General features: G+C 40.6%; 1 protein-coding gene across 2 annotated transcripts in view; it reads left to right on the plus strand.

Annotated features, from left to right (window-relative positions):
* PYGL (glycogen phosphorylase L) overlaps positions 1 to 14,095 on the plus strand; it is a 46,281-nt gene that overhangs the window by 3,498 nt on the left and 28,688 nt on the right. For both annotated transcript variants that reach the window (XR_010731479.1, XM_066278435.1), the window contains exons 2-4: positions 1,420 to 1,521; positions 4,833 to 4,911; positions 8,947 to 9,050. Coding sequence is in view for 1 of the 2 variants with exons in the window: in XM_066278435.1 (XP_066134532.1) it covers positions 1,420 to 1,521; positions 4,833 to 4,911; positions 8,947 to 9,050 (285 nt within the window). In the remaining variant the exon portion in view is untranslated. The remainder of the gene's footprint in view (positions 1 to 1,419; positions 1,522 to 4,832; positions 4,912 to 8,946; positions 9,051 to 14,095) is intronic.

Here is a 14,095-nt window from a genome sequence, read left to right on the forward strand (position 1 = left end):
TCAACTGCCAAGTGTGGGATTTATATACTGTATTTATAAGCAATCTTTTTATACATCACTAGTAAGTAAACAAGCAATACGTAGTGGTTATATTGAGATCATGATAATACAGAGAAAAATGAAGAGAAAAAAACTGCCCCCGATGTTATGCAGATGGATATCTGGCTTGAGATACTCTTTCCCGTGACAGTGGCCTCATGTACAAGGGCATCAGCCATGTGAGCCGTACCCTGCACTGCTCTGGCCTCTATCTGCCCAGAAAAGATACCTTCCCCAACTCTGGAACATAGTGTGCAATGAACAACCCACTAACTGTGGATGTTGACTATTCACATGAAGGCTTAGAATTCAGTTGTTTCATAAAACACAAGTGGGGAAAAGTAAAATTTCTACATTGACATTTTCATATATTTTAAATATATGTATAACTAATGAGTTACATATTGTAATAGACATTGTTGTATTGAACTATATAACTTATTTATATTTTTGGATTGATCGGATACTTTTTAGGGTTTTTTTATTGAGAAATGGGGGGGGTGTCCCTAAAATTTTAGGTGACTTTATATTGATGCATTTACATATTTTTGTTGTTTTGTGTTTGGTGAGAAAAAAAGGAACTGATAGGGAGAAAAAGATATTTTAAAAAGGGATGATGAAGTTACTCACTGATCTGTTCATTAGAAAGAAATCAGTAAACTGAACTTGTATTTTAAAAGGTAAGTCTGACCTTTGCCCCTTTCACTCAACTCTGATAGCATTTACCTGGCTTGTACTATGTCACAGTCAGTTTCTAAGTTGCTAGAGAAATTTCCCATTTCATCAAGAACAAACACCAATAAACCTGAGGTAATCTTTTGTTATTGGCAGTTCATGACTTTCTAGAATAATTTAATTCTAAAATAATTAATTGTAATATTATTTACAGTAATCAGTCAAGGAAGAATACTTTCTAGTCACTGGGTATATCTGGAAGGAGTTATTCTCTATTTCTTGGATGACTTGGTCACAGCCAACCCTATCTGACTCTCATCTCAAAAATTTTACAAATGAATGATGAGCTATGGCAGTCTGACTTCTGTTTGTCCAAAACATATACTTAATTTATGAGGCTCATGAACAGGAAGAAAAAAAAACCCCATAGAATCTGATGTGTAGGATGAGTTTATTTTTTTTCTCCCTGGGGGTAAAAGACTCTGAACTACTTTGCCATAAATAGGCTATAAAATGGTTTTCTTGGCCAAAGCCACTTGTCAGTAATGCTTTTATTTAGAATTCTGTACATCTATAGGAGTTTTATTTGAACCTGTGCCAAAGTAGTTCTGTCTGTTTGCTTTTTATTGTTGACCAGATGTGTTTATGTTGACCAGTAAGGTTGGCCTCACAGAATTAGCATAACCTCTCTTTTCTTTGTTTCAGAGGGTTTATTACCTTTCTTTGGAATTTTACATGGGCCGAACATTACAGAACACCATGATCAACCTTGGCCTGCAAAATGCCTGTGATGAGGCCATTTACCAGGTACATTGTCTCTGTATTTCTCTCATTCTCTCCCCTTATAATTCAAGTTCAACTGAGGAACCTTGGGGATGTAGCACTTCCCCACCCCCAAAAAAGGTGAAAAGTTACTTCTATAGACATGGCTATTACAAACTATTAAAAATATAAACTGAATATATGTATCCTGATTTATTGATGTCGCCCCATTAAAAAAATAAAATTATTTAAAAATATATATATATATAAACTACTGGTGATTGCTGACTCAAGAGAAACAAAGCTAGAGAACTAGTTTTGCCTAATGAGAATTTTCTTTTGTAATCAAAGCTCCTGACAGCATTCCCCAGCAAATTACATCTTACAAATTAGCATCTGAGCATGCCTTTTATTCTTTTTTTTTTTTTAATTTTTTGTATTTTGCTTAAGTTGGAAACGGGGAGGCAGTCAGACAGACTCCCACATGCGCCTGACCGGGATCCACCCGGCATGCCCACCAGGGGGTGATGCTCCTCTGCCCATCTGGGGCATCGCTTTGCCGCAATCAGAGCCATTCTAGCTCCTGAGGCAGAGGCCACAGAGCCATCCTCAGCGCCTGGGCACACTTTGCTCCAATGGAGCCTTGGCTGCAGGAGGGGAAGAGATAGAGAGGAGGAAGGAGAGGGGGAGGGGTGGAGAAGCAAATGGGTGCTTCTCCTGTGTGCCCTGGCCGGGAATCGAACCCGGGACTCCCGCACGCCAGGCCAACGCTCTACCACTGAGCCAACCGGCCAGGGCCTTGAGCATGCCTTTTAAAAGTGCATGAATCCCTGCTGTCAAAATCACAAGCTTTACTTTAGGCTCCTATTTATCTTTTAAAAATGATCAAAGTTTGACTATTATTTGTATTTCAAGGCAACGTGAAAATAATAAGCTTTTAAAATTTCATAATCATACTTTATCTATTGCTAAATGAGATGTAAAATATACCTCCTCCTTAAATGAGGAGCTGAGGTCTTAAACCTAATATGCTAATTTGTTTTTATGAAGCTCTATAACTGTTTCTCCCCTGAGCTTGCAGGATCCCCATACCAAGAGCAAGTAGTCCTTGACCTTGGACGTGGTTGAAAGGAGGAATGGGGAGTTGCCGTGGCACATGCTAAATGGGAGGCTATTCAAACGGCTCCTTTCCCTTGGTGTGGGCTTGACCCCTCTCGTGGTCAGCTGCTTGTCACTAAGGGCTGCTTTGCTTCACCTGAGTTAGGTAGAGTATTATCTGTGGAAGAACCATTGCGGCTCCCCTTCACTGCCTTTTCTTGCTTTCCCCTTGACAGTAGCTGAAATAATATACCTCCCAGGGCCTAGCGTATAACCAGGTGGGATGAAGTGACCCCTGTCTATTTGGTCAAAATATATATCCTACTTTAGACTTACTTTTTTAGAATTTAAAAAATCCTCAATGTTAGCATTAGCAGTTAACTTGTACAAGGACCCCAGTAAACTGCTCACACCAGGGAGCAAATTTGAAAGTCCCTTCAACAATGAACAGAAGCAAAGCCATTTTTGAACGTGTGTGACAAAGCAATTTTTGGTGTAAGGGTAGGGATCCAAGTAGGTGGCCATGGAAACGGGCATCAGTTTCAAGCATGGTTGGTTCTTCTGCATATATTTTCAAACTATGTTTCCATCTTAAACATCTCATGTCATGGATTGCCTCACTTTCAGATGAGAATGCACTCATTTTACAACAGGCCATCATTAGCCAATCCTGGGCTGAATTTTTATCTGGTCAGCATAGGACAGGTCATATACTGTATCTGCCATCAGTTTCCTCACTGTGAGATGACCAGTGCAAAGTGGTCTCGAGGGTTCAGCAGTGCTAATGGCCTCTGGCTGTGCGAATCCCAGCACTTTGGGGGCGGGAGCTGACTGGCAGTCCCCAAGGTCACCAATGCTTCCAGGACCCCACAGCCTTTTATTCAACCCAGAGAGAAGTAGAGGATTTTAGCTCCACACAGCTAGACCAGCTATTTTTAACCAGTGTGCCACAAGAATTTTTAAAGTATGTGATACCTGACTCTTTTCCCTTATATTGTGAAATAAAAAAAATAACAATAGCCAACAGAACAATAACTGGCATAAGTCAATCAAAATTATACCTATTTTTTTTGTCAGATCAGCAAAAAGTATATTTTTCGGTGTGCTTCAGAATTTTAATAATTAGTTTTATATATGCCATGAGATGAAAAAGGTTGAAAATCGTTGAGCTAGTCTGCAGGGCTGAGGTTTCCGTGTCGGTGTCTGGCCCAGGTCTCATGAGCAGTGACTCACTAACTGGTTTGGGGTTAACAGCCACTGACCCTACTGAGTAAATATGCTGTGGTCCTGAAAGGATGAACTTTACTCCATCCTGGAAAGTTTGACCTCATACCTTTTGATAGTTTTTAAAATCCTTCAGCCTGGTTAGTGTCAGCTTGGTACTGGACTGTTTCTTAGGTTTTTACCCTGACAGCACACACAGACACACACACAAAAAAAAAAAATCAAAAAATAATAATAGGTTAACATTTAGTGAAGAACATCTGCCCAGGAATAATCTAAATGGTTTGTTTGTATAATCTCATTTAATTCACAACAATCCTATATGTGGTACATATTGTCGTCCAATGAGGACTTATCTTTTAAATAAGAGAAGTGAGGCATAGAGAGATTTTTTTTTAATTTATTTTTATTTTTACAGAGACAGAGAGAGTCAGAGAGAGGGATAGACAGGGACAGACAGACAGGAATGGAGAGATGAGAAGTATCAATCATTAGTTTTTCGTTGCTCATTGTGACATCTTAGTTGTTCATTGATTGCTTTCTCATATGTGCCTTGACCATGGGCCTTCAGCAGACCAAGTAACCCCTTGCTTGAGGCAGCGACCTTGGGTCCAAGCTGATGAATTTTTGCTCAAACCAGATGAGCCCATGCTCAAGCTGGCGACCTCAGGGTCTCGAACCTGGGTCTTCTGCATCCCAATCTGACGCTCTATCCACTGCACCACCGGCTGGTCAGGACATAGAGAGATTTATTAGCTTGCCCAGAGTCATATAGCTAGGAAATGACAGAGGCAATAATGGACACTGAGAGCCCACAGTTCTCTACCAGCTGCTGCTACGCCATCTCGTCGGTTCACACTGCAGTCACCAGCATCTGCAGTGGGCATCCAGTGCCAGAACAAGTTGCGGGAAGGTGGTAGGATTGAGTACACAGATAAACCTGGATACCTGACCCAGAGCTTTAGGAAATGATCATTCTCTGCAATGGCCTGCATCTGTATCCACATCCAGTGATGTTCCCCTTTCCTCACCAGCTTGGCTTGGATATGGAGGAGTTAGAAGAAATCGAAGAAGATGCTGGGCTTGGCAATGGTGGTCTTGGGAGGCTCGCTGGTAAGTGACATGGTTGGTATGTCATAGTGTCTGGCCAGTTGATGCCTTCTCAGGTGCCACATGGCCACACTGCTAAGAACCAAACAGGCTTCCTAGAAGTGCAAGATGTGACCTGGTTATAGATGTACTTGTTTTTGAGTTTGCACTGTGGTTTGATCAGTTCTACACAAACAGTAGAGAAGGGAACTTAAACAAAAGAGACATTGCTTAAAACTCTTAGAGACATTGCTTAAAGCCTTAAGGTTAACCAGATCCTTCCTGCACACATAAGGGTTTCCCAAGTGGCCCCTTTACTTCACTGTTATGTTCACAGCTACTCAGTTCACATACCTGTGTGGTGTGACCTAAGTTTTTTTTGTTTTTTTGATTTTTTTACAGAGACAGAGAGTGAGTCAGAGAGAGGGAATGACAGGACAGACAGACAGAAACGGAGAGATGAGAAGCATCAATCATTAGTTTCTCGTTGCGTATTGCAACACCTTAGTTGTTCATTGATTGCTTTCTCATATGTGCCTTGACCACGGTCCTTCAGCAGACAGTAGCCCCTTGCTGGAGCCAGCGACCTTGGGTTCAAGCTGGTGGGCTTTTGCTCAAACCAGATGAGCCCGCACTCAAACTGGCAACCTCAGGGGTCTCGAACCTGGGTCCTCTGCATCCCAGTCTGACACTCTATCCACTGCGCCACCGCCTGGTCAGGCAGACCTAAGTTATTTAACTGTTGTGGTGTTGTCTTGTGTACTTGACAGTTTGCTTTTTGATTGACTGGTAAGTAATGATACACTTGTTATAGTATTAATATAATCTAGTTCATTAATATTCTTTTCTGTAGGGATGCTATTTGAGTTCTTTGCTTCATTCAGGAAATGGTTTTTCAACAAATATAGAGGAAAACATTAAAAATATAATATCAGCTCCACTAAGTTAAAAATATACATCCCTCTGAGCGACAGTTCTACTTCCTGTTATCTGCTGTAAAAAAAACAACACTCAACCATGTATGTGTACAAGAAGGCATGTGAAAAGAAATTGTTACAGTATTGTTTTTAAAAGCAAACTGTTAGAAATAACCTAATGTCCCTCAATAGGAAAATATGAAATAAGTAGTGGAACAATCCATATTATAGAATAATATGCAGCAATCAAAAAAATAAAAGAAAATTGATCTATAGGGTAATGCCCTGGTTAGACCTCTGGGAGCAGGGGGAGAAGCAATTTGCATTAAAAGCCATATAGCATGCTACTATTTGTTTTTTAAAAACTAATATTTTTCATACAATACAATATACAAATGATGTATTATAGAATTGTACACCTGAAACCTATATAATTTATTAACCAATGTTGCCTCCAATAAACTCAGTTTTAAAAACTAAAATTAAAAGATAATTTTAAAAAACTAGTATTTCTGTGTACATTTTTATGTAAATTCATAGTCTGGAATTTGAAACACTAAATTCCTTATGATCTTCCATAGAGAGGAAGTCAGAATTAGGGGTGGCAATCAAGGTCGATGCTAGTCCAGTTTGTAACATTTTAATTTTTGTTTTTACAAGGAGGATTATTCATTTATTTCTTGTGAAACTTAAATTTAACAATAAAAGTGTGCTACCATATATGTATGGATCAGATTGTACTCTCTGAAAAATAAATATCTATTTTCTCTTTTTTTAGAAATGGTTCCAAAATCTCTTCATTTTACACAAATCTCCAACTTACTGGAAATCCACTTGCATGTGTTTCATATTGTTTCATCCTTACTATGTTAGTTGCAGTGTGCTTTTTTTTTTAATTTTTATTTTTTTACAGAGACAGAGAGAGAGTCAGAGGGATAGACAGGGACAGACAGACAGGAATGGAGACAGATGAGAAGCATCAATCATTAGTTTTTCGTTGCGCGTTACGACTTCTTAGTTGTTCATTGATTGCTTTCTCATATGTGCCTTGACTGCGGGCCTTCAGCAGATTGAGTAACCCCTTACTGGAGCCAGCAACCCTGGGTCCAAGCTGGTGAGCTTTTGATCAAGCCAGAAGAGCTCGTGCTCAAGCTGGCGACCTCAGGGTCTCGAACATGGGTCTTCCGCATCCCAGTCTGACGCTCTATCCACTGTGCCACCGCCTGGTCAGGCTAGTTGCAGTGTGCTTTAATGTTGCCCTTAATAATAGAAAAAAAATGCCTTTGGGATACTTGCTACCTGGTGAAGTCATTTGTCAGCTAGTTTAGGAGGCTTTCCATGGGCTGTAGGAAGACCAGCAGAGCCAATGGCATGCACTTCTAAGAATGACAACCAGCCAGCCTTTTTTTAAATGTATAGCCCCAGACCTTCAATATTTGTTGACTGGGTTAACCCCACTCTACGCCTGACGTCACTTCTTCACTGGCTGGTAAGGTCAAAGAGTAAAGTGGCTAATGAGGTGGAGTCATTCTCATTAGATGGGCTCATCTCTTACCTGACTGAAGATGGTGGGACCCCATTCTGGTCAGGCTCTAAGGATAATTTGATGAAGACCCCGGAAAAGACAGCTAGCCACAGCTCGAAGAGAGCAGGAGCCGGAACAGAGCCAGGCCACATGACAGGGGCAGGAAAACCATTGTGCTGTTGCCGTAACCCGAAGGATTGGCCATTGACCTTTGCTGATCTCTGTTTCATGGCTCCACCATGAACCTAACTCAGTCCCTTCCTGGTTGATCTGCAATTCAGTGTTCTTTTCCATTTTAGATCCTACTGTCCATATCCTCATTCTCTGTATATTTCTCAGTTCAAATTCCTAAAGGAAAATCTGGTTCACGTAAGCCCTCAGGTTACACCTGGCCGCCAGGTAGATCCCTGCCCGGCCTGTAGATCGCCTGCTCTGGGTGAGGTGCTCTGTCATTAATGCTCTTGACAACAAGTGACAGAAAACTTAGCAAAAAAAAAAAAAAAAAAAAGGATTCTACCAACAAGGACATGTGTTATCACAGAACAAGAAGTCCAGAGTTCGGGCCATTCCAGGATTAGTCTATTCCGCAGGATAGTTCTGTCAGGACTGTGGATCTCTGGTTCTTTTGGTTTTCCCCCACGGAAAAACAATGGCAGCAGCAAGGAAAATCTTTCGCTGCACCCAGAAGACTTCCTGGTACCTCTCATTGAGAGTACCTCTCACAGTTGTGCCAAAAGCAGTGACTGGGGAAGGAAATACACGCACTCTGCTTGGCTTAGAGGCTTAGACTAGTCGAGCAGGATTCACTTCTAGTCCAGCCTCCCCATAGCGTAAGGCCACCTGATATCTGAACAGCATTGGAATTCCTTCACCCAGAAAGAGAAGCTGCCACAGATGTCCAGCTAGTCAGTCAGGTGGCCACGGGTAAATTATACTCTCTTGGGGCTGTCTTTTCAAGTGGGGAGCTACGGAGACAGCCTCCCTCAGAAAGGGCAGAGTGAGTGACAGGCACAATAATGGACATTTCTAATGCAGGCCAGCTTCCTTATCTGGTCTCAAATGAAATGCCAACAGGCATACAGTGGTTATTCCTAAATGGTGAGGTAATAAATGATACTTGTTTTCTTTATACATTTTTGTATTTTCTAACTTTTCTATTTTATAATTTAAAATGTTACTTTAAAAATTAATATTCAGCCTGACCTGTGGTGGCACAGTGGGTAAAGTGTGGACCTGGAATACTGAGGTCACCAGTTAGAGACCCCAGGCTTGCCTGGTCAAGGCACATATGGGAGTTGATGCTTCTTGCTCCTTCTGCCTCTCTCTCTCTCTCTCTCTCTTTCTTCTTCCTAAAATAAATAAAGTCTTTAAAAAAAGTAAACTGAAAAACATTAATATTTGTTTTATAATTTAAAATATTACTTTAAAAGTGAATACCCATTATGCAATAGTCTCTGCACTTTAAAAATATAAATGTGAAAAAAATAAATAAAATAAAATATAAATGTGGTTTCTCACAGAAAAATGTTTCATGGCTGTCATGTTTTTTAGTGAAAGACCTAAAAATTTAACTGACCTCGATGGCTCTGCCTCTTGCTTGTGTTTTGATTAATGCAGCCTGCTTCTTGGATTCCATGGCAACCCTGGGCCTTGCAGCCTATGGATATGGCATTCGATATGAATATGGAATCTTCAATCAGAAAATCCGAGATGGGTGGCAGGTATGTGAGCCATCTTTCTCAATTTTGTCGTTAAAATACTTCTCCTTTAGAGTGTTCTGGATTATTTATAAATTACAGGCATTTAACATAGAACTTCACTAATCTCCCTTGCACTTGATTGACGTCAGTGAACATTGTCAGTCTACCCCTTTTGGGAGGTACATTCCCTAATGGCAGAGAGCCTGCCAGTATCATTCACCACCGGCTCCATAGCATCTTCTGCAGTGCCTGACTCACCAGCTGCTCCAAAAACATTTATCAGTGACTGTCTGAATGTGGACCGCCTACAATGTGTGACATTCGTTCTCTGCAGCATGCAAAATGGAGATACTTATCATTTGATTTATGATCTCCCCCAGTACTCTACCATGGTAGGAAGCATGTGGCTGTTTTATAGGTGAGAAAACTGAGGCTCTTAAGAAATGGAGTCACCTCAGATCACACTGCTGGCAAACATGGGTCCATCCCCAGGTTTCCAGGGCCAGGTTTAGTATTCTTTTCTGAGTTCAGTCTTATCTTCTTTAACATGCCTATCCTACAAGATACATAAGCTCCGGACTCTAATTTTTTTAATAAGATAAAAGCATGCAATCCTGTTAGTTGTTACATCAAGTAAATCGGGCACATTTAATAGGTATCATTATAGTGCTGGGTAGATTTCCACAAGTAGTAATCACTCCACACAAATGACTCTAATTTTACTTTTCTATAACCAAACCAGATTCTTAGGAACTTGCTTCTTATATCTTTGAGAACTCTTTGAATCTACAATTTGCCCTAGTGTGGACAGTTTTCCCTGATGCTAAGTATGATTTAGGCTTTCTCTCTCTCTGCCTTTGTCTCACATACATACACCATTGACAAAAAGATGCTGGATTAGTTTTCCAAAAAGCCCGAGTTCTCTAAGCCCTTCCCATTGTTCCAAGAGTCAGTCTGAGGGAAGCATGCTCAGGGACTGAATGGGGGATGGAGGCTGGAGCTAACCCCAGGGGAGAGGAAGAATAATGAGCCGAGACTTCCCACTGCCACCCGCTTGCCCTTCTCTCGGTATTTGGACGCTGTCTGGGCCGAGCAAGGAAGGAACTAGAAGATAGGGGATGGTGAGAGACTGCACCAAGGAAAAAGGCTCAGAAGGACAATACTGGGAACCTGTTAAAGGATAAACTTCCGAATTTTGCCAAGGACCAGTGTACCCTCATCTACTTCTAAATAAATTAGGAGGCAGCACTGTATAGGAAAACGGGTCAGAGCCCTAATTTGAGATTTCATTTCTAATTGCAACTCATTACCCTGACGAGGTGTGCCACCTCGATGAGGTCACCGAACTTTTCTGAGCCTCAGTTTTCTCATCTGCATAACAGAGATACCAGCTTCACTGAATTATTATGAAAATATGCAAAATGTCCAGCACACAAACAAGCATTGGATAAAATGTTAAGTTTGCTTAAGGAAAGGAGGATGATTTAATAAGTTGTGGTCTTACATAATAAAATATTAATGTAGCCATTAATATTATATTTTTATTAATTTTAATGAAATGGGAAATTATGTTAAAAAAAAGGAGGTATAGAATCATGTGGATGGTATGAACTCAACTATCCAAAAGCAGCCAGAAAGATTAAGTGCTAGAAAAAAAATACATTAACACTTCAACAGTCATTATTTTGGGGAGGTAAAATTACAGGTGACTTTTACTATCTTATATTTATACTTCTATATGTCTCATTCCATGAGAAGTATGAATTTTAGAGTCATAAAGAGCTGTAAAAATGAAATAATTGGTTTTCTTTCCCAGTAAAATAATGTAGCATTCCATGGAGAGAAGCTTAGCTAACTAAACAGGCATTTCCAGTATAACCAACATTTTGATGCAACTCACCAAGCAATACAAGGTATCCATTCTCTTTGAAAGTATCTTACATGGTATTCATTATACCCCAGAATGTTTAAGGATTTCATTTCTTATCTTTTAACTACTCTCGTGTAAAGATTTAAAAGAAACTCAGCAAATCAATTTTTTTTTAATCTTTTTCAGTTTATTTACCCCAGAATTTTACAAAGGGTCACTTACACCTACTACCTTTGTTACTTTGAAATGGTTTTTTTTTCCAAGAAACCATCCCTTTTTCTACTATCATACCAAGGAAGTATACATCTCTCCTATCAGACCCAGGAATTATATGTTTATTACCCAGTGTTGTTTAAGAAAAGAGACCAAATGGCTTTTGCTAGTCTCCAAAACAAGCCTCACTAGCCACTATCACTTCTTTTAGTATGATTTGAAATTGAGTCAGAAGCACGCAAGATTTCACTTGCCACCTCCTTTATCTACCAGGGTCGGATTTTAGAGAGCGTACATAAAACCCGTCATCCCAAAAAGAAACCGTTTCCATAAAAAACAAAAAGTATTTTCCAGAAAAGCAGCTGCATCTTCAGGGTGTGGTCACATCCACATCAGATATGTCCTTGTTCTTACAACAGCAGATAACAGAGAAGACTGGTGAAAATTATGCAAGCTGAGAAGATTTTTAAAGGTTGATGGGCTTTTAATTTTTAAAGTCTCTTTTCAAGGAAGATTTGCAGTTATAATGTGTTCGTTGTGAAATTTTATTGCTAAAATTCCTGGCTTACCTTCAACTCTAATGGGGATCAGTAGTAGTCCTCTATAAAAATAATTGGTCTCTGGGAGGAAGAGGGGGAAGGATCATTGCAACAACCTCACAGTAAGTTGAACAGCCACATGCCAAAGTTCTGAGTAGAAAGGCACCCGCAGTAGGTATCTTGTAGTTGAACCAAAACTGCTGGACCGTTCTCTCCCTTAGACCCGTGCCAGACCTGCAATAACTAGTCATGCAAACTTGCCATTAACTGGCAATCTTTTGGTTACTATTGTTGAATTCTTGGCGTTCCTAGAAACAGTTTTTCAATTATTTGTACCATCAGACAGCCAAGTTTGTTGACTGCTCCTAGTGTTTGCTCCCTGGATCTTCATGTCCTGTGTATCCCACAGTTGAGGGGGAAGCATTTCCTAGAATTCAGTCACTGACAGCCCCCTGAGCTGACCTCTGCTTCCACACTGGCTGGAACATAGATTGCATTGAGTAATTCCCCGAGGGAGGTGCCAAGTGCTGGCTGCCCCACCCCCGCCACAGACTGGCACACTGCTCCTCACTCCGCAGAGCCGTGCTGGCTTTGTCTCAGCTCTTTCAGCTGGGCTGCTCAGGTCCTGCAGCCCACTTAGCTGTAAATGAAAGCTCTCCTCCTGTCCTGCCCCTCCCTTTGTATGGCTTGGCATGTTAGTGCATTCAGTGATCGCTGGCTTCATGGAAATCTCAATTTACAGACCACTTTGTTGATTCTCTGGGAAAAAAGCAAGGCAGAAAAGAGGTTTATCACCCTCCAGCAGCATCTGTGGATTTAGTGAGGGCAGTGGGGGGTGGGGGGCACTTCTCTCTTCCTCTGATCTGCTCAGGCCAGCTTGTGGTTACGAAATACCTGTTTTTTCAATTTACCTTAAAAACAAGCTTTGTAAAATTGCAGGACTTATTAACTGATTCCTTGCTGAATCAGAAGGAGATTAAAAATACAGAACAGCTAGCTTAGAGCTCTGTTCTCCTACAGAGCTCATTAACCTAGTGAAATTAAAATCAGCCATTATTTGGCAGGGAAAAATAAGACCTACATTGGAGGGCATTAGGAGTAATCAGCTGACTGATTACTGATCACCCTGTCACAGAGTGAGAGCAACCTCAGACTCCATAGGAGTCTGGAGGGGGCTGGCGGTGGGACAGTGGGAGCCCGTCCTCGCTTCTGGGAGCCCGTCCTCGCTTCTGGAAGCCCGTCCTCGCTTCTGGAAGCCCGTCCTCACTTCTGGAAGCATGTCAGGCAGCTTCAGGGCAGGCAGGACAGCGTGATCCTGCTGCAGTTCTCAGCAGAAAATATGTCGTTGGTTCTCTTAGGCACTTGATTTTTCATTGGACAACTGTTCCTGCCTCATCATCTTCCTGTTTTCTATAAAACCTTTAGGTGTGTTTTACAACAGTCCTGAGTGCTGAAATGAGGCAAACGGGCCTTACAGTTCTTTCCTGTTACAGGAAGCAGTGTACCCATTGCCCAGAATTTAAAAACCCCAGACCTGCCCTTGCCTAAATGCAGCATAGAGTGATTTGTAACTCAGGATGTTTTGATCCTTTCTGGATATCCTCACTTAATTGTCTTAGACTTCTAGTTATTAACACAGTTCCTTAGCAGCAGATAAAATTCAGTTGTGTCCTTATTAAATTTTAATTTTTATCTCTTTATTACTGGAATAGTGGAAGTCTAAATTCTGAATTATAGCTACTGAGTTTACATCACCTTGTATCTCCTGCTGCACCATGTAACCCTTGGGGAAGTGTTAAAAATGCCAAATTTCAGACCCCACCGCAGATTGACTGAGAGTCTGCGTTTGAACAAGGTGCAGTTTGCCCATTAGCTCAGATCTAGCTCCAGCCTCCCCTAGGCTTCAGTCTGCATCTGAAACATCCTCCTGACCCTGCGGCTCTCTAGCCCCCAGACCTTCCACCCAAGAATGTTGTTCATGTGAGTCCCCTTTTCATTCATCATTATGCTCATAGTTAATGGGTGGCTTTCTTGCTATAAAGTCATGAGCAGTGTTTCAATAAATGATTATGTATTTGCTTATCTGGTTGTTGACATTAATATTTTGTGTCATAGCTCAAAAAACAGTAACTGTATTTGCTTCTCTCTCCACGTTGTGCCTGGGACAAGCATTGAATTCATATTTAAGTGATCATGAGGCATCCAGTGATGATGTGTCTTAATTCATAAACAGTATCTTCTTAAACTAAAGCTGAATAAATAACCATATTCTAATCTCATTGCCAAGGATACTTTGTACTAAAAAATAAAAACCTTACTGGCAGAACATAATTCCATTTTTTAAATATATGTTATATATATTTTAAATCTCATAAATTTAAATATATATGTTATAAATATTTAATGTAAATAATATCTTTACATTAAAAATAGACTCCCCCAAC

This window comes from Saccopteryx bilineata, chromosome 4 (assembly GCF_036850765.1).
Source record: "Saccopteryx bilineata isolate mSacBil1 chromosome 4, mSacBil1_pri_phased_curated, whole genome shotgun sequence".
Classification (NCBI taxonomy): domain Eukaryota; kingdom Metazoa; phylum Chordata; class Mammalia; order Chiroptera; family Emballonuridae; genus Saccopteryx; species Saccopteryx bilineata.